We start from the raw sequence: 18,112 nt of genomic DNA, 5'->3' as shown, positions 1-18,112 counted from the left end.
GACCCTTTGAGGCCGCCGAAGCCCGCCTCAAATACCCCCCTCCCCAATTCAAATCGAAAGGGCACGGGCCTGCACGTGCCCCTCCCCTTGTGTGGGCATTTGGTCGAAAAAATCGGGTGACTTGTCAGGTTTTTCTCTCTCCGTCACTCTAGCTTATCGGCCACTGCACCGTTGGTCTTAGCCGTATGCCTCATGGACTTTGACTTTTTTCAAATACCTACTTTTTTGTGAGTGTGCGAGCGTCTCTCTAAATCTTCAATAGTTTCAGCGAATACGGCTTCATGTCCAATGTTGCACCATACCGAATACAATGGTTCAGACCCTTGTACTGATTCTGATACTTTATACTTCGTTCATAAAGTTATCGGTAGTATTCGGTTGTCCAACAAATGATGATTGCGGTTGAATGTTACTTAACGTTACATGTTTATTGCTGTTTATGAAACTTACGTAGGTATATGTGCTGTTCGTTTTTACTCAGTGGTTATTGTTTTTAACGGTCTATGAGTTATAATTATCAGTTGAGCATAGACTACTCTATATCTTTGGAGTGGGTGTAGTCTATGTCTTGAGTATAATGGAGAACAGCAATGCTTCAAACATCAGCACGGCAGAGCAAAACGATACAAACTTCTGATAACCTACCTTACATACATTTATTCTTCTCCGAAATATTAATTGGAAAGCCAGCCATGGACACAGTTTATGGCAATCAGCTTAACTCAAGATGTGCCATTTGTTAATAATTTAATCTTAATCAGTAGTTAACAGAATTTAATAGCCTTCTGTTCAGTTTTCATTTTGTGGAACACGCTAAGATTGGTCTTTGTATTGCACGTCTATATGGTGAGCAATGAACATCCGCCACCATATAGGCTATTGTTCTGTCTACCCGGCTTTTAGCATGAAACTGTAAGAATTCGATCGTATGAAATGTACTGGACTGTGTCGAATGATAACCGTATACTGCACTGCTGTCGAACAGTAGGTAGTCGTGAACTGCACTGCTATGTCACACGGTGATCATGAACTGCACTGCAATTGCACTGCTATGTCGGACGGTAACAGTGAAGTTCACTGTTAATTCGGATGGTAGCTGTGAAATCCGCTGCTATGTCGGACGGTAACCGTGAACCGTGAGCACGATGTCGTATAGGAATAAGGTGTTGGATGTTCTGTTGTATCTGAACAATAAGAATTGAGCTCGGTAGCGCAGCTGAAGGAGCCGAGACGATTATTATCAGGCCAATCGTGCTCCTGCCCTTAAAAAAATGGACGGCTTGTGGTTACTTTCAAGGCACTGTTTTCTATTTCTTTCTATGCTTATATGAAGTTAATTGTTAATATGCTATATGTTATGTTATAAATCGTATATGTTAACAAAAGATATGTCTGCAACGCTCCATTCGTCAAGAAAATATACTTTTTATTCGACTATATTGCCTCAAGAATGATAACGTCAATGTCCATGTGGTGCGGGGAGACCAAAGATGCGATAATCGATGAGGGAGGACTAGGAGTAACAGAGAGCTTCTATAACCATGCAGGTTTCGGAGTCGGAGTCGTAATCGGAGTCGGACTCGGAAACGGAGTTGAAATACTGCTATTACGACTCCGAAACTCCTGGTTTATTGCAGGATCACGAAGTACCATGCCTGTAACTCATACATTCAGTACTTTCATTTAGGTACCTACATGCTAAATTATAAACAGCAAAGCATTTTCATTCACTGATTTACCTAATGAGAGTTACGTGAATTCGATATTATTCTTAGGGTTTGGTGTTTGTAAATTTGTTCATGACAAGTTCGTGAACAACGTTTGTTTACGGGCGTCACTTTCTGAATATCGGAGCCATTCTTTTCCTGCAGCGTCGTAGAGCTTTTCTTAAAATTTTGAAATTATTGGTAGGCGGACCCTACCGGAGTCGGACTCGCAAGTGTGTCGTTTTGTATATTCAAAACGACACACTTGCGTTTATTCGTTTGTTTGATAGTCTCAAAGTCTCAAAGTCTCAATCTCAGACTTTCAAGTTGACCTTTCGAGGTCAACTTATAGTTCATTCGATGCGTCTTGACGAGAAGAACATGATGCTGCTTAATGTAAGGTCGTGCAAAGTTTTAAGTCTTAAGTTATTGCATGCGGAAAAAACTGTTTCAGCAAATGCGTCTATTTGGCAGTGTTTGCCTCCTGCAGCCTATAGGCTGCAGAAGGCCCTAGGTCAAATCTTAGAGAAATACTTAGAGAGACCGGTAAAAGAGCTATCGAAAACACTGGCGGTCCCAGGGGGGGGGGGGCCACGGGGGCCATGGCCCCCCCTTTGGTGCTGAAAGGTGGGGCCATACTATCTTTTGGCCCCACCTTTCAGATCGAACAAAAGTCCTAGAAAAGCTTTTCGTATGATTCATTTCCTTTCTTGCGCCATCAAAGGACGTAAATTTCACTCATAAGTAACTCATGAGTGGGCTCAGTTTCGCATTCTGTCAATTTGGCGGTCAGCGTCGCTGGCACCGGTTCACGAATATGGCCGGATCTTATATGGAATATCAGCGTGGGTTTACTTGAGGCTCTCGTAGGCCCAGCAATGGCTGGCATGAGACCCCCTTCGGCAGTGGTGGGTGGGCCCTGCTAAAGGAGATTGGCTCTAAGACACTAAAGTAAGACCTCATGGGTTGGTGCTGTGCTCATCAGAAGCCCGGTGGTGACGCCGCATGCCGGCTTGGTTTCTTAACCCTCGCCCATGTAGGGGGGGGGTTGGTGCAACCCCCCCCCCTGAGGTTTTTCGGAAATAGTGCAAAAACGGCGGCGCGCAGCGCCGCCAAATTTTGGGTACCTTATGGAGCAAACCTTGCGCATCTTTTGATAAAAAAAAATTGACCGGGTCATGTCAGGTCACGGAGTTATGACGTCACAAAGGGAACAGCCTCCGGCCGGATTTTCACAAACTGAGTGCCAACGCCCGAGGTTTCCTGCCGGTGGTACGGAGATCGGTTGATGGATCGTGATGAAACTTCCCATGCATGTTGGGGCAAGTATTGGCTATCATATGGTATAAGAAACTTGACCGGGTCAGGTCAGGTCACGGAGCTATGACGTCACAAGAGGAACAGCGTCCGGTACTATTTTTGAAAAGCGCCCGAACCACTATTTTGCTAATTCTTGTCACCTCAATGGGAATATGCAGCAATATTAGCTTCTATAGGGAGCAAATGGACCTCCCAAATCCAAAAATACAATCAGATTTCAAAAATTTTAATTTTGATTTTTCGAATTTCTACTGTGACCTTGCCGACTTGCGGCGCTCCCAACGCGCCATTTTTAGAGCTAGGGAAACGAAATACATACCAAACGATAGAGAATTGATCAAGGAATACGATAGTGAAGGTTTCAAGTCGATATCTCCCACCGTTTTGCCGCAATCGCCGCCGAAAGTTGAAAAAAGTCTATTTTTCCGAAAATTTGACCTTTGACCGGTCAAAAGTAGGTCAAATGTTGACCTAGGACCAAAAAATATACCACCAATCGCGAGATCTCGGCGAGAGCAATCCGTTGGTCTATTCCGCTAAGCTCTACGACGCTCCGTTTTCAAACGCCAAGGGGGGGGTCGCACCAACCCCCCCCCCCTGCATGGGCGAAGGTGGCAGATCGCCGTTTACGGGCGAGGGTTAACCCGGCAGTTGCTGGGGTATTTCGCCACCCACCGTTTGCTGGGGGGGGGGCGTTAAACGCCCCCAGCCGATAACTCGAGAACCAATAGGCGCAGCGAAACGCACGAGGCGGCAAACGAAAGAGCGCGACGAGACGCTTCAGATGAGTACTTTAAAGTTGAATTTTGAGGTCACAGGTCAGGTCAAGGTCAGGTCAAACACCTGAAATCGGGCTTTCAGTAGCATGGACTTCAGGGCTTCGCAATGGGCGCCTCTCGTCAGAAACTCTGTCAAAACGATGCACAATCCATCATATAAGGCCTACAAGAGTGTCAGCTCCATGTAGGGGTCAGTCAAGCATAGGTCAGGGTCAAGGTCAGGTCAACCGGGTAGGCACATATCCCCGAAAATCAAAACTGATATTCGCAGCCTGTGACACATGTTTTATGGGTAATTTGGAGCGTAGAAAACGATGGTGACATTCCTTTTTCTCATATGTGTACGTGTTTGGCTCAAAAAGTTCAATTTAAGAAATGCATGCATCATGGTCGTGAAGTAGTCACGAGAAATTGCCAAGATTCAGTTCAAGATTTTGGAAAATGCGGAACAATAATCAATAATCGAAGATAGCCATTTGATTGCTCAAGGTATTGGCAGTCTAATGGCGTTTACGGCATGTCTGTATATCTATTCTGTGATTTTATATAATTTTTTGAACATATGCCGTTTTTGGTCGAAAACTCAGAAATCATGACGTCACTAACACCTCGATATCTCAAAAATTTTCCGACCGATTTTTTTTGAAAATTTGTCACAACAAACTTCAATCAATTCCCTACAGGTACCCAAAATTTGGCGCGCCATGCTATGGCCCGGCGAAAAAAGTGGGGGCGTTTAACGCCCCCCCCCCCCCAGCAACTCGCGGGTTAAGGATTAGCTTGGGAACTCCGGGGCCTGCATAGAGTTTGCATGAGCTAGTATGTAATCTCAGAGGCATGTCTGTAATGTGTACACAGTGGCAGTCGCGGGGGGGGCATCAGGGCCATGCCCCCCCAAAGGTCAATAAAGGGGGCCATCATATCATTTGCCCCCCCCCCCACCTCAAACAACCAATGGGCCCCCATATATGTGTATGGGGCCCTGGCAATTATTCGATCGTCACAAGGCTAAAAAAACCCACGCCCAGCTATTAATATACAGGGTGTCCCATAAGTTCGTTCTCACCTAAATTTTTCGCTTATAGGCTCTCTTGCTCAAAGGCACGCTGAAATCGGTTCGTAATTGAGCTTACGTGGTTGTCATGGCTGGTAGCAATATGCTCCACAGTAACTAATTTCTGTAGACAAAATAGTTTTTGCTAGAGAGCCCGCTTCCTACAGAGACGGCTAACGCCGCAACATAGAGGTCTCCGATACGGGTACGTCTCGGTATTTAGTCCGCAAGTGGGCCATTCGCGACGATTGAGGGTGATTGAGGCCTACCAGTCTGTAGCCAATGTCCATCGCTAACTGGACGCACAGTCAGCAAGTGACGCCGATGATTTGTCGGGAGTCAATCACTGCAAGTTTATCCTCTTTCCAGTCAGCCCTCAGGAGTGAGCCAAGTGGCCAAAACTGTGCGGCGCCAAAATGGCCATCAAAAAGGTCAAAGGGTTAGAAAGCTGGTAAGCAGACATTTCAGGATGAATTACCAGCTGTCTAAGAGTGTTCTTTCGGGGTACATGACTCAAGGTGACTTAAGCTTTGCTTACCGGAGGGCTCAAAACAGTCAAAAACGTCTTAAAATGGCCAAACATGAGTTTCGTTATGCCTGAGGCTAAAACACTATAAGGGGCTGAGGACATCAATCAGGTCATCTGGACTAACTAGTCCACGTTCGAGATGAAACACCCGTCCAAACCCGAAAACAACCCCATAAGGGCGAAGGAGGCCTCCGTTTCGTCCCGTTAACTTCCTATGCAAAAGGTCAGGGTCACGATATTGTGGGGTCATAGGCGTCCAGACGCTGACCAGGTTGCGATTGGCACTCCAGAAACAGTTTTGGGAAGCAGAATGCTTTTCCAAGAACATCTAGGAGGAGTTTTAGCCTTCAAGCTGAACTCGAACCGCGAGTATGAACACATTTATAGAGGAGAAAATGGCATCCCGGGAGGTCGTAGGCCCATCTCCAGGCAAGACAGTGCATCAGTACACAGGTCAAGCAAAGTTTAAAAGCGGTGCAAGGAGACTGTGACAGGCGTTTGTGGCAAGATCACATGCCAGGCAACTCATCGGATCAAAATTTCATGGAAATTTGTTGGTTATACTGAAATTGAGGCTCGTCGAAGCAAAGCGCTGTTCCAGCCTCGAGGAGCTCACGACGCATGTCAAGTCAGTCTGGGCTAACTTCAAGCCTGCTATGCAGCCATACATGCCGGTTGGCATGCCACAGCATGTATTCATGTGTTTGCCTATCAAATGGGGAGCGGAGCACATTGAGGGGTCATACATATATCAAAACGCAATGTACTCTGTTTCACATGCAAATATAATGTGAGAACGAACTTATGGGACACCCTGTAGCTCCCACACCGGTCTTTGAGTGTCCTACACTGACCTCTGAGGGAACTTCAGTGGCGGTCAAGCGCCCACGTTGACCGCTAAGAGCCTACATCAACCTCTGAGACCCCACATCTGGCCTATGAGGGCCCCTAACCGGCCTCAGGGGTCCCAACCGGCGTCTGAGGGTCTCACACCGGTCTCTGGTGGCCTTATTTCTGTCTGTGGTGTCCCAAGACGAACCTTTAGGTGCCAATGAGGGCCCCGCACTGGCTGCTGAAGACCCGATGCGCCTGCATTGGCCTCTGAGGAGGGCCCATCTTAGCCTTTGAGGGCCCTCTGCTGGCCTCTGGGGTCCAACGACGGCTCATGCCGGTCTTTTAGGGCCCCACGCTGACCTCTGAGGGCCCATGTTGGCCTGTAATGACCCACATTAGCCTCTGAGAGCCCAACTCGGTCACTGATTGTCTCAAACTACTGGCCGTTGTAGTTTGCAGGCCCTGTACTGGTCTCTGAGGGCCCTAAACTGGCCTCTATGTGAAAACATGCATGGGTGGGTTCCTGAAGATCAGAGGGCTCACGCAGTCTCCGGCACAGCCTTACGTTGGTCCTGATCGAGATTACTTTACGTCCTGATGGTACCGCGCAGATTCCCTCATATTTCGACGTCGGGACCCCATGAGCCGGTGTGGGTCCTGGGGCTGGCAGAGACTGATGAAGTCCTTAGGGCTCAGGGCCAGTCTTTTTAGCAGTAAGACTAGGCAGGTTGAGTGAGCCCCAATAGAGCCGTTGCGATTTGCGAAGCCCCGCAGGAGTCGCGCGCGGCCCTCAGATGCCAATTTTGAAAGCTCGGAACCTGTGGGGGGTCTCCAGAGGTCGGTGTAGACTGTACACTGAGAAACACATTTTAGAACTTATACTGATAGTACTCACCTGAGTACCTTCGATGGTTTCCATTTTGCCGCTTTGAGGAATTGGTCTTTCCCGAGAACTGTGCATGGTCTCCACTCTGGTTTCAGGAGTGGATTTGGTCTTGACCGAGATAGTTTAGTACTGGAAGTTGTCTAGCTACCCGTGTAACGCAAACAGTCGGTCTGCGGTGAGATTCGAACCAGCAGTCATTCGGTCAGAAAGGATGGTAAACTTCTCACTTTTTTCCTTATAGTTCTCGCAGCTGACGTGTTTTGACGACAGATGTCAGCACAGAAGGAAACTAAAGGCGTAGGTGGCGCTGTGTTAAGAGTAGAGCAGTTTGAAGTGCTGCGATTCCATTTTCGCTTAGGAAAATAGCAATTATTGATAAAAATAAAACATGTATTTTTCAGTAGAAGAAATAATTTTTAATGAAAAAGAGCCTTACTATATGACACGATGTTTATCGATTTTAACAGTTCAAACCAATTCAAATGGATATCCCTAAGGAACATCTCTATAATGCCTCAGTGCTTCCGGTCCTTCCTTTCTCGAAAGCACTGCAAAGGCTGCCGGCAGCGTGGTTGTTCCTGTCGCGAGTTGGTGTCTGGCGCACAGCGCGAACGTCTCATGGTGAGTTTGTTTTCTGTATTCTTTGTGTGCACTTAACAGCCTGAAAGTAACCACAGCAAAGGTAATTACTTACTCTGGGAGGTGGCAAAATCTGTGTGCCATTGCCCATTTTTGGGATATAGGTTGCGATTGCCATCTGTTTGCCAGTGTTAGCAAAATCTGCTTAAATACCAATTCGTGTGCTTTGAGGATATGGCTCAGAAATTAAGCGTTTCTGCCGTTTCTCTAATATTTGTCTTACTCTCCCTTTCAGAGCAAGAAGCCGTAGAGACGATGCTCTCAATGTTGGACACCGAAGTGAGGCAACTCATCGGGCACAACGCCAAAATGTCCCTGTTGTGTCCTGGCCCTGGGTCACGCGTGTCGCGCCTTGACAGCCGTAACCTTGAACGACCTTGACCGGCCGGGCCGGGCCGAGCGGCCGAGGGTCAGTATCGTCCGAGCGGCGCTGGTGTCAACACAGCTGAGTGCCGCGAGGTGAGGTGAGGCGTGTTCGCCGAGACGGTCCGGCCACAGTGAAATAGTGAAATAGTGGTGTAATCGATAATATGCGTGGCCAGTACGCGAGTGAGATTGACCCTGTGCGCGACACCGATTCAGAGACGCACATAAGTTAACACCGTCTTGTCGGATCGCTCGTACCGGTGATGGGAGACAACGAGCAGCTGGAGCGTCTGATGGCGCTCATGGTTCAGCAGTCAGCAGGCTGCCATGCTGGAGTAGCTCCTCCCCAGCCAGATGCAGCTACCAGCTGCGCAAACTGTCTAGAGCGGCCAACCGGCTGTCGTCGCCTCCGCCGCTCCTATGGCTAGACTTCGGTCTCACATGGACTGCCGTCGGTGGTGTTCACATGCCAGCACATACATTTTACCTGTATTAACTTTTTAATGTCTGTGCCTGTGTAACTATTGTACGTGCCTGTACTTAACAGTGTTTGAATTGTACATCGTTCGCACAGTCTAGTGTGGACCGTGGGGAACGCCGCTTGACATGCATTTTTGCACTTACCTGCATTCCGTGTTAAAAGTAAAGTAAAGGGACTGAGCTGTCGTGCACCGGGAGATATTATGGTCTCTTGCTAAACGACACAGTTGAAACTCAGCACGCTGGTCGGTACTGACTGGGGCGGCAAGCGAAAGGGTTTGGGCAGCTTTTGAAACAAAATGTTCGCATCGAATGACTGCATCGCATGTTCTGTTCCAGAGTGAGTTTTTTGACATCTGACACAATAAATATACATGCCTGTTCTTTACCTTGTTTGTGCATGGAGGGAATGGGAAGGATCGAGAACGCGGATGCTGTGCCATGAAAAGCTGGCGCTCTATAGGGAGGGGAGAGGGGGGAATGGGTCGTGAGCGCGAATGCCGTGCCAGGAAAGCCGGCGCTCTTAAGTTGTAAAGTTCTCGGAGACCATACAGGATCATATTATGAGCGGGAATTGTGTTCGTTTATGATCTCATGACCTGGTAAAGGTTCTCATGGGAGATCATCCCGCAGTATAAGAGTACCTTATCCGGGCAAAGTTCTCGTTCAAGATAGCACACCATTCTCACTCGAGAACGTTACGGGGAGAACCTGAGAACTTTACCAAACTGGAGACCAACAACTGTAAACAAAGTTCTCCCCAATTGAGGCTCTCATACAAGACCAGAACGACCCCTGCATGGTCTCCGAGAACCATGGATAGGCTTGAGTGTTTCTCAGTGTAGGTACCTACTCTCTCCCGCCACACCACACAACTAGGTATGTTACCTATAGGTAGGTATGGGTAAATGTCATAGTCTGAAAATGCTCTCTGGGTTTCACATGCTTGTTCAAAGCAAGAGGTATCTGTACTTTTCCGAATTGTTTTATACATAGTGGTAAGGTCATGAATCCGCGTGCCTGACCTTCCAGTATACCTATGCTACACCGATCCGTCGTCATGGTGCAGTGGGCCGACCGGTGGAAGCACCGTGGGACGGGAAATGGAACTGGTGATTTTGCCTTAAATTGAGCTTAAAGATTTCACGCAAGAATCAGATGGATGAAGCATAAGTAATGCCAACTGCGCGGCACCTCGTGGACGTAAAAAATTAGCCGATCACCCCCCCCCCCCCCTCCCGGTGACGGATAAATGTTATGTCCCGCGAGTGTGACTTTGGCCCTCCCTTTTGCTAGCGGCTGCGACCGCCAGTGATCGAAAATGTGTTTCCGCGGCGCTGTTGCTCTATCCGTTCCTTAGCTATGTGCACCGGTTTGTCCAAAATTAGCTAAATTTGTAAATTTAGACTGGGAAAGACTGGGAAATTTGTAAATTTAGACTGGGAAAGTGACGAAATTTTACCTGCCGTGGCCTCTGCAGTGACCTGACCCTTAGTCTGACCTAAAAAGTGACCGATACAATTTCGTCATTATTTTCTACACTCTTTCGAACGCCGCCTATGGCATGTCGCTATACGTGGGCCGTCGGAGCCGACGGAGCAAGAAGGTTGTTCAAACACCCCCCAATAGGGCGTGAAAATCCAGTAGCCCCAGCGGGGCGCGGGCTGCATGATGCCGTCGATCGGTCCCTAACAGACCGAGGATAGGCAAGAGGGAAGGGGGGGGGCAGCAGGCGGCTGTGGGACAGCCGTTACGCTGGGTGGGCGGCGGGTTACGATATTCCCGGAACGCGGCTCATTCACCCGCTGGTGACATCATCAGTTGTAGCGCGAGCCAGCTCCGCCGCATATCGACCAATCCCACACGGCGTTGGAGGCTCCGCCCGTTGGATGACGTTCCACCTTTCGGCGCCGCTCACCAGGTGGCAGCAGCTGCCGACCAGTCTTAAAAATGGCGTCAAGTCAGGATGCTTGGTATCTGTCGCTGCTCGGTTTGGCCGAACATTTTCGAAGTTTGAAGCCACCTGACATAAAATCGTGTGTGCAGTGCCTGCAGGCAGTGTTTAACTTCAATCCGCCCCCACGAGTGGAGGCTAGAACGCATTTGCAGCTGGGGAACATCCTGTTGAACCACACAAGAAATTCGGATCTCGCCCGTAAACACCTGGAAAAGGCGGTAAGTGGCGAAGATAATCCGTAAATTGGTATGCGCATTCTGTTCTCAGGGCATTAAACATAAGTTTCTATAATTTTTCCGTTCAAATTGTTCGTTGGCCGCGCCGATGTGCTTGGAAAACGACGCCGCTTTCACCGCAAACCGAAACCGTTGCTCATTCAACGAGCTATAGGCAGTCGCAGCATAACAATGATGTTGCATTTTAAACCATCCATAATATTTTTTCGTTTCTATTGAACATTTTTCAGTTACTTAATAGCAATCCTTTCAGTCTTTTACTGTTGTATTTAGATTTAGTATTTACTTATTAACAATATAAATTGCAAAGTTTTCACAGCTTGAGCTCAAGCTTGCAGAACCCTTACATGAAATGTTTGGTTTTTAGTTTAAGGGTTTTCTGAATGAAATCGGAGCCTGTGAAAATTCCCACCCACAAATTATAGTGCATCAGTTTTGCATTGCTCTTATAATTGATTTAGTTTTATTTTTCACTGTAAATGTACTTTATTTTGAAAGTTGTTTCAATTATGGCGCGTCTGTTACATTTATGGTGCAATTGGAGCTGCTAAATTATAATGTTTGGAAATCTGATAATGTATCGTATTTATAAACATACGTGTATTTGGTGAATGCATTCATAGTATTCATTAGCTACAAATTGATTTTTCTATCTAGTGTAAATGATATGAATCTATCAACCCTAATGTTTCTTGAGTGGTTGATGTATTGATAATTGTGGGCCTTGTTAACAACTGGATACAATCAGCTGGCGACTTGTAATAGCCGTTATATGTGTGAATTATCATCATAAACCAGTTTATTAAACAAAAAAATGTTGTTAAATGAGCTGGTAACATGTTTATATATAGATATAAGCACAGTACTAGATGGACATAGACACGTAAAATGGCACTACATGAGAAATTCATTGATAGACATTTATTCTTGTATGTCTAGCATTGATCTTATATAACAAGCTTTGCTAGCACCATTATACGTGCCAGATGGCAAATTCTCCAGTTGAGAAATAGCGCGCCCATAATTGTTTGCCCACTTTCCTCAAATAATTTTTGCTATTGTTTATGATTTTTATGTTATGCTAAAAAAGAGAATACTAATACTCACTAAAGGAATTTTAAAAATGTTTTCTGGAACTCTGAAGGGGTATTAATTATCTATGGCTGAGGCTAAACAGTGTTTTAGAGGAAGTTTACCTACCTATTATATGTTGACCAATTGTATTGTGTAGTTTAAAAACAACTGCATGCTGATTGGCTGACAGCTTCTTGAGTTGACATTCTTCTGTAAGACACCTGACTCCTGCATAAGGCGCTAATTTTGGAACAAGAAATAGAATATTTTTGCCCAGGGTGATTGCAGGGCCATGAAAGCTCCTTGGTTTGTGCTAGTTTCAACTCTCAGCTCAAGCTTATAAATTGCTATTCCAGTTCAGAGCCCCATGTTAAAAGTGGTATAATTCCTTTAAAAGGTTACAGATACCACTTGCTATTAATCTCATTTTAAAAAGGGTAGGTGGGTTCATATGTAGACTCCGCCATGGCTCAGACTGCTCTGCAGGGATAAACATATTGGGTAATGCCAAGGGTTTGCCAGATCTGCCTGCTCTACTACAGGGATGCATGGGGCTGGGTGAATTTTTAGTGATGGTTACAGTGAAATTTAAGACCTTTACTTATCAGAACAATTTCCTTTGCTTGGACTCGATTGGTCCATGTCAAAAACATGTTACATTACTTTTCTCTACCTGGGCTGGTCATCAGAATAAGAAGCCACTCAATCTATATCTTGACCGACCTATCCTGGCCTACTACCCTACCAGCCTACAGCTTACCATCTAGATTATGCCATACTCTAGTGCTGTTTCAACTATCTTGCTATCACAATCGTCTAATCATGCATACTGATTACTGATACACAACATGCTTAAGCATCCTGGTCGCACTATTGTCTTGTGAGCTTATAGAGTAAAATTTTACAAAAATGGGTTTATTGTTAAGCAATAAGCATGCTAAATTTTGGTGTTTTGGGGCACGACATTTTTGAAAGGCAATGTGAAGAATCTGATTCCAGTCATCAAAAAAAAAGAAGAAGAAAATTAGGATAGGCAGGTACAGATATAAGTGTTGCTCTGCTGGCTCTGTATCGCTTCTGGCTATAGCTGCCTTTTGCACCCTCTTAACCCGCGCACCGATGGGGGTGCGCGGGTTAAACTTGCGGGTTAGATCTCGAGAACGAAGCAAGCTAGCGACAAGCGGTAAACGGCTGGGATGCGCACGGACAAGATCTGCAAGATCTGCAATTTTTACGAAGGTCGTTTTCAGGTCAGGTCAAAGGTGACATCACAAGGGTAGAAAAAAGTCAAAATGGCAGCACTAGAAACGAAGATACATAGTTTTTTCTCGAATAACTTTCGAAGTAGCCAAGCTAGGAACAAACTAATGGCACCATCGTGATCCTTTCGTCAATCCGCATCGAATCGTATATGTGGTGACCTCAAAAAGTCAAGGTTAAAGGTTGACCTCAGGTCACGTGACCAAGGTCAGCATGTATTATCACTCGATGTGCCTTGACGAGCTGAACACAATGAGACCATCCGCGCGGCTGTATCTTGTTCCTGTAAGGAAATATTAGCAAAAAAAAAAAAAACATTTGGTGACCCTTGAGGACATATTTTTTTAGGACATATTTTTAGATAGTTTATGTGTTCGTCTTTTTTACAACTTGTATTGACGAGAGGGCAGAAAAGCCATGTTTTATGGAGCTCTTAATAAACCTGACTATGACTATGACTATGACTATGACTTGATGACGTCACATGACATTACAGTTGCCCAAGAGCAAAAAAGGCCTCAAGATATACTCTGTTTCATTCCAAGCTTGCGGCCGAAGTGCCTTGCTGAAAGCAGTGCGAGGTTTCTGTATACGCAGCTCTTACATTCAAGGTCGCAAAATAATGAACGGAGAAGCCAGAGCAAAATGCTGGAGGAAATCCGACCGCAAGCTTTTATGGAACAGAATATAGTCAAGGTTGATCGTATATGAAGTCATTCATGGTATATTGGACCATCCGACGCGTTGGTTCATTTCCTCCCTCCCCTCATTGACTTATAATGGAGAGGTCAAGAAATTGACCTAACCTTAGGTCATGGTATCAAAATTCTAAGATATAAAAAGTGTAGCTATCATTGACCTCATTACATCCAATACTTTATACACAAGACGTTTATAGGCTACACCCGACCACCTGTTGAGTCAGGTGAGGTGAGGTGAGGTTTCGTTAGGTAAGGCTAGGTAGTGCTCAATGAGCCCCACTCCCATCTCATGAGTTTCTCTGCACTCTCTCCCTACCACCTCTCAAAGTACATTCCCACTTATCAATTTTTCTTTCTTTCTTGTCCACAGTGGGATCTGTCGCAGGGCATCTCTTCATTCGACGATGTCAAGTTCGAGTCGGCCAGTGTGCTGGCGCAGCTGTTCGAACAGCAGCAACAGCAGAAGTGGGCCAAGGAGAAGCTGCGGCGCGCCATCGAGATATCGCAGGGCAACTGCTACTGGCACTGCCGACTACTGTTTCAGCTGGCGGTGGGTGGACTGCGGCGTCCGGCCGACCAGTGCCGGGACAGTCTTGACACACCGTGTGTTCGAGAGCTGAAGATGATTTACTATCCTTTACTCTGACAGAGTGCAGTTGTTTGTTCATGAAAATAGTTCAAAACATAAGCTTGAATGATGGGTCACCATCATATTTTGTCAATGCAATTTTTTCTTAAATGCTATGCAATTGATAGTGTACACTGCATAATAAATAATTAACCTGTCTCCAGTTATAAAGATAACTTCCTGACGTTAGACACAGATACCACATTTTCACCTGGTTTCTCCTCGCCCCTGGCTGACTGCCATTTATTGGGTTTCCCCGCAGCAACTGCATGCCAAGGAGAAGGACTTTGTGTCGGCTTGCGGCCTGCTCGGCGTCGGCGTCGAGTTCACCCGCATCTCAGGTGCCGGCTACACGCAGATTCTGTTCCTCCTTAGCAAGGCAATGGTGAGCAACAAACGGATACTGTGACCTGCTGCTTTTATTAAAATGAGCAGTTGAAACAGTTATTTAATATGAGCAGGCATCCCATCTCTTTGAATTAATTAGGTGAATTAATATGATGCAGAGGGAACTGCTTACACTGTGAGAACACCCGTGCTTAATTTTTTTTCGATATGGTCCTTTTTGTGGTGCTTGGATTTGTAATCGTCAATAATGCTAGCATTACCAGCACTATTTTGTTGATGATTCATAAGTAACTCACCTTTTCACCCACCTTGCCACCTCAAAAGGTATCAATGCTTTCAGATGTGGCTACCATTCTAAATCAACTGCAATTTGCTCTGCATGAACGACGTATCCGTGCGCCTATTGGTTTTCGTCGGCGTGTACGTCCCCAGGGACCAGGCATGTGCCGAGTCTACCGACTGCCCATTCGAGATTCTATTTTAGAATCTGGTGGGAGCCGCTGTATAGGACGACCGGGCGTGATAGTGGCCCTGGCCGCTGGCTTCCGCGTCCTATGGAGCGTCCTTCTTCACCTCCCTGAAAGGGCCGGAGGGAACAATGACGACGGGCTGTGTGCTGGGGAACAATGTTGACGAACTGTCTGCTTGCTGCCTATATAACCGACTGTTTGCTGTTGTGTGTCGCAGCTGCTGCTGGCTGAACGGAAGCTGAGTGAAGCGACACCTCTGCTGCAGCAGGGCGGCCCTCTCGTGGACGCCTGGCAGGGCAGCAGCCAACAGAAGGAGTACCTCAAGGTATGAGCCGGTGGACACGCTGGCGGTGCGTGTCCCCGACGCAGTACTGTCTAGCGGTGGCGCACCAGGACGTGCTCATTTGGAGGAATTTAGTGTCATTTCTGCTCGGTGGTGCTTGTCTTCTCGCTTTCAGCGGCGTAGGTTGTGGTAGACTGGTAGAGACTCGCCTTTTAGCCATGCCCGTGATGCGTAAGTGCATTGTTTGGCCACTGTAAGCAATGTCGGATTGTTTCTCTGGTAGAAATCGCATGACACTGGACCCTTTCAGCTGCTGCCCGTATGTGTGCGGAGTCAGTGACTTTTCCATTACCCTCTAGTCACTAGCGTAATTACTATGTTGTTTCCATCCACTTATTGCCCGAACGACAGTTACTTTCGGGTTAGGCAATGAAATTATCACATTGGACAGGATAACAGGACGAAATTTGTCGACTTTGGACACCGAGCTGCGAGCTGCCATCTGATGATTCTCCCGTTCAGTCGCTTAGAAACTGACCCCCCCCCCTCGTTCAGTCGTTTAGCTCATGACCGCTCCCCCGTTCAGTCGTTCAGAAACTGACCTCCCTCCCGCTCAGTCGTCAAACTACTGACCGCCCCCTCCCGCTCAGTCATTTAACTCAATGACCGCCCCCCCCCCCCTCCCCCCGTTCGTTCAGTCGTCAAACTGCCGTTCAGTCGTCCGGCTACTGACCGCTCCCGCCTCCCCCAGGTGTTCTTCCTGGTTCTACAGACTTGCTATTACCTGCTGGCCGGCCAGGTCAAGTGCAGCAAGTCGTGGCTGAAGCAGCTGCAGCAGAGTGTGGAGGACATCGCCAAGTGGGCCGACGAAGGTCAGTGGGCTCCGCCGGTGCTCATGGAAACATCGGGCAGCGACAGATTCGTAAAACGACAATGGCTGGCTCACGCTGGTGTTTGCTGTAGTTAGGCTATGCCTGTGTGTATTTGGATGCACATGTTGGAAAGCAAAAGGTACTCTGATCTCCGATCTCGTCCAAGTTATTTCGTTGGTGCCAGGGGTGCCGGATAGGTTAGTATGCTGTGCTGTTCGCACACCAAGCACTCATTTTGTGTAGAGCCTGTCCCTTTCTCTCCTCCCTATTTCTCAGTTGTTTTGTTATCCCCGGCGCTGTATCGACTTTTCACTGAATGCATGTATTCTCCCTTCGTGCAGCATGAGCTCTATGCCCTTTTACAAGATGTAACTTGCATCGAACCATGATTTGTTTACATTGATATGCGTTATTGTTGGGTTTACGATAGCGGCTGGCTTTGTTCTGTTTTTGTGCACGTTGGTTTTATCGGATTCCCACCGACTTTCTGCTTTATCGCATCTGTAGTGAATAGTCGACCGCTACACATCTTATTTGGCACGGTAGGGATATAGAGTATAGAGTAATTGATGCTTGCGTTTTACCGAAAAGGCATCTGCGGGCCATCAGAAGCAAGGGCCTAATTTTATAAAGTGCCGTACTTCTTATTCTATGTACGGGTTTTGGAACATATATGTATGTATAAGGATACCAGTGTTAGCAAATGCGTATCGGAGGGAACAAAACGTTTCATTAAAACGTTAGCTTGGTCTGCCAAATTCTTTCTACTGCATTTAAAAGATTTGGCTCTGAGCATGAGTCGCCCAAACCCTGAGCTCTCGGGAGGTGTTCGGACCCGAGGCGCCCTCTTTTCCCCAGGGTCAGTTTGCACTGTTGCGAGGGCATTGGAGACACCTGTTCTACATTTGACGATGTAGCAACTGGCTCAGGCAGCAATAATTGTTCCACACTGCGCCACTGACGTCAACACTACAGCGAGCTAATAGCCTGTAACGTTAGCTCGATCTTTCACTGAACATCGGTCGGCGAGCCGTGTGCGATTCTCTCGGGCGCCTGTCGTCGCCTCCTTGCGCCGTCGCACTTAATCTGTTTTCTGCGGTCGCTTGTTTTTCTGGTCTCCGATGGTATCTTACCGCGCCGTCGCACCTATCATTCTGCCCCGTGCGGCTGCTTGTTGTTACTTGTTAGCAATACCTACCCACTGGGCTATTTGTAGGTTATATCTGGAGCTGCTGCGTGTCAGCCTACTGCTAAGTGACGCTGTTGGCCAGAGTTCCGCTCATAACCGACACAGACCCGGTTCTTACTAGTTTGCACCTGCCCTGTGTCGCCTGCCTCGGTAGATTTCTCTGGCGCCTGACTGCCCGATCTCGTCTCGTGCAGTGGCTCGCCTTTACCTGGGTCGTCGGTTCGCCTCGTTCTGTTCGACCCATGCTGTCCTCCTGTTCGGGTTGAACCTCGCTATGGACATATTCCCTAATGACATGGACTTCAGTCGTCGAAACTGTTTCTTCCGTTTCTCCCTTGCCATTGCTACTGCCTCCGCATGACGAGGGCTGTTTCTGCTAATGATAATCACTGCCTATGATCGTCGGGTCACCACGGTGTGGTGGTGAATTCAGCGGTCCCTCTCATCGAGACCGTTTGGGCCATTGACTGCGGCTACGCGGCCGCTGTCTCAGTTTTGCCG

General features: G+C 47.2%; 1 protein-coding gene and 1 long non-coding RNA gene across 2 annotated transcripts in view; both read left to right on the top strand.

Annotated features, from left to right (window-relative positions):
* The first annotated feature begins 7,078 nt into the window (after positions 1 to 7,078).
* On the top strand, positions 7,079 to 8,979 carry LOC122380374. The gene is made up of 2 exons (XR_006256317.1): positions 7,079 to 7,729; positions 7,983 to 8,979. It is a non-coding gene; the product is annotated as an uncharacterized LOC122380374 (long non-coding RNA).
* A 1,563-nt stretch (positions 8,980 to 10,542) lies between these two features.
* Positions 10,543 to 18,112, top strand: part of LOC122380414 (MAU2 chromatid cohesion factor homolog) — a 33,155-nt gene continuing 25,585 nt past the window's right edge. The window contains exons 1-5 of the mRNA XM_043363566.1: positions 10,543 to 10,768; positions 14,192 to 14,371; positions 14,712 to 14,834; positions 15,485 to 15,592; positions 16,302 to 16,422. Of these exons, the coding sequence (XP_043219501.1) occupies positions 10,544 to 10,768; positions 14,192 to 14,371; positions 14,712 to 14,834; positions 15,485 to 15,592; positions 16,302 to 16,422 (757 nt within the window). The 5' untranslated portion in view covers position 10,543. The remainder of the gene's footprint in view (positions 10,769 to 14,191; positions 14,372 to 14,711; positions 14,835 to 15,484; positions 15,593 to 16,301; positions 16,423 to 18,112) is intronic.

This window comes from Amphibalanus amphitrite, unplaced genomic scaffold (genome assembly GCF_019059575.1).
Source record: "Amphibalanus amphitrite isolate SeventyFive unplaced genomic scaffold, NRLGWU_Aamphi_draft 000097F_arrow, whole genome shotgun sequence".
Lineage (NCBI taxonomy): Eukaryota > Metazoa > Arthropoda > Thecostraca > Balanomorpha > Balanidae > Amphibalanus > Amphibalanus amphitrite.
The sequence above is the reverse complement of the archived record's forward strand: the minus strand, read 5'-3'. Positions and strand labels throughout refer to the sequence as shown.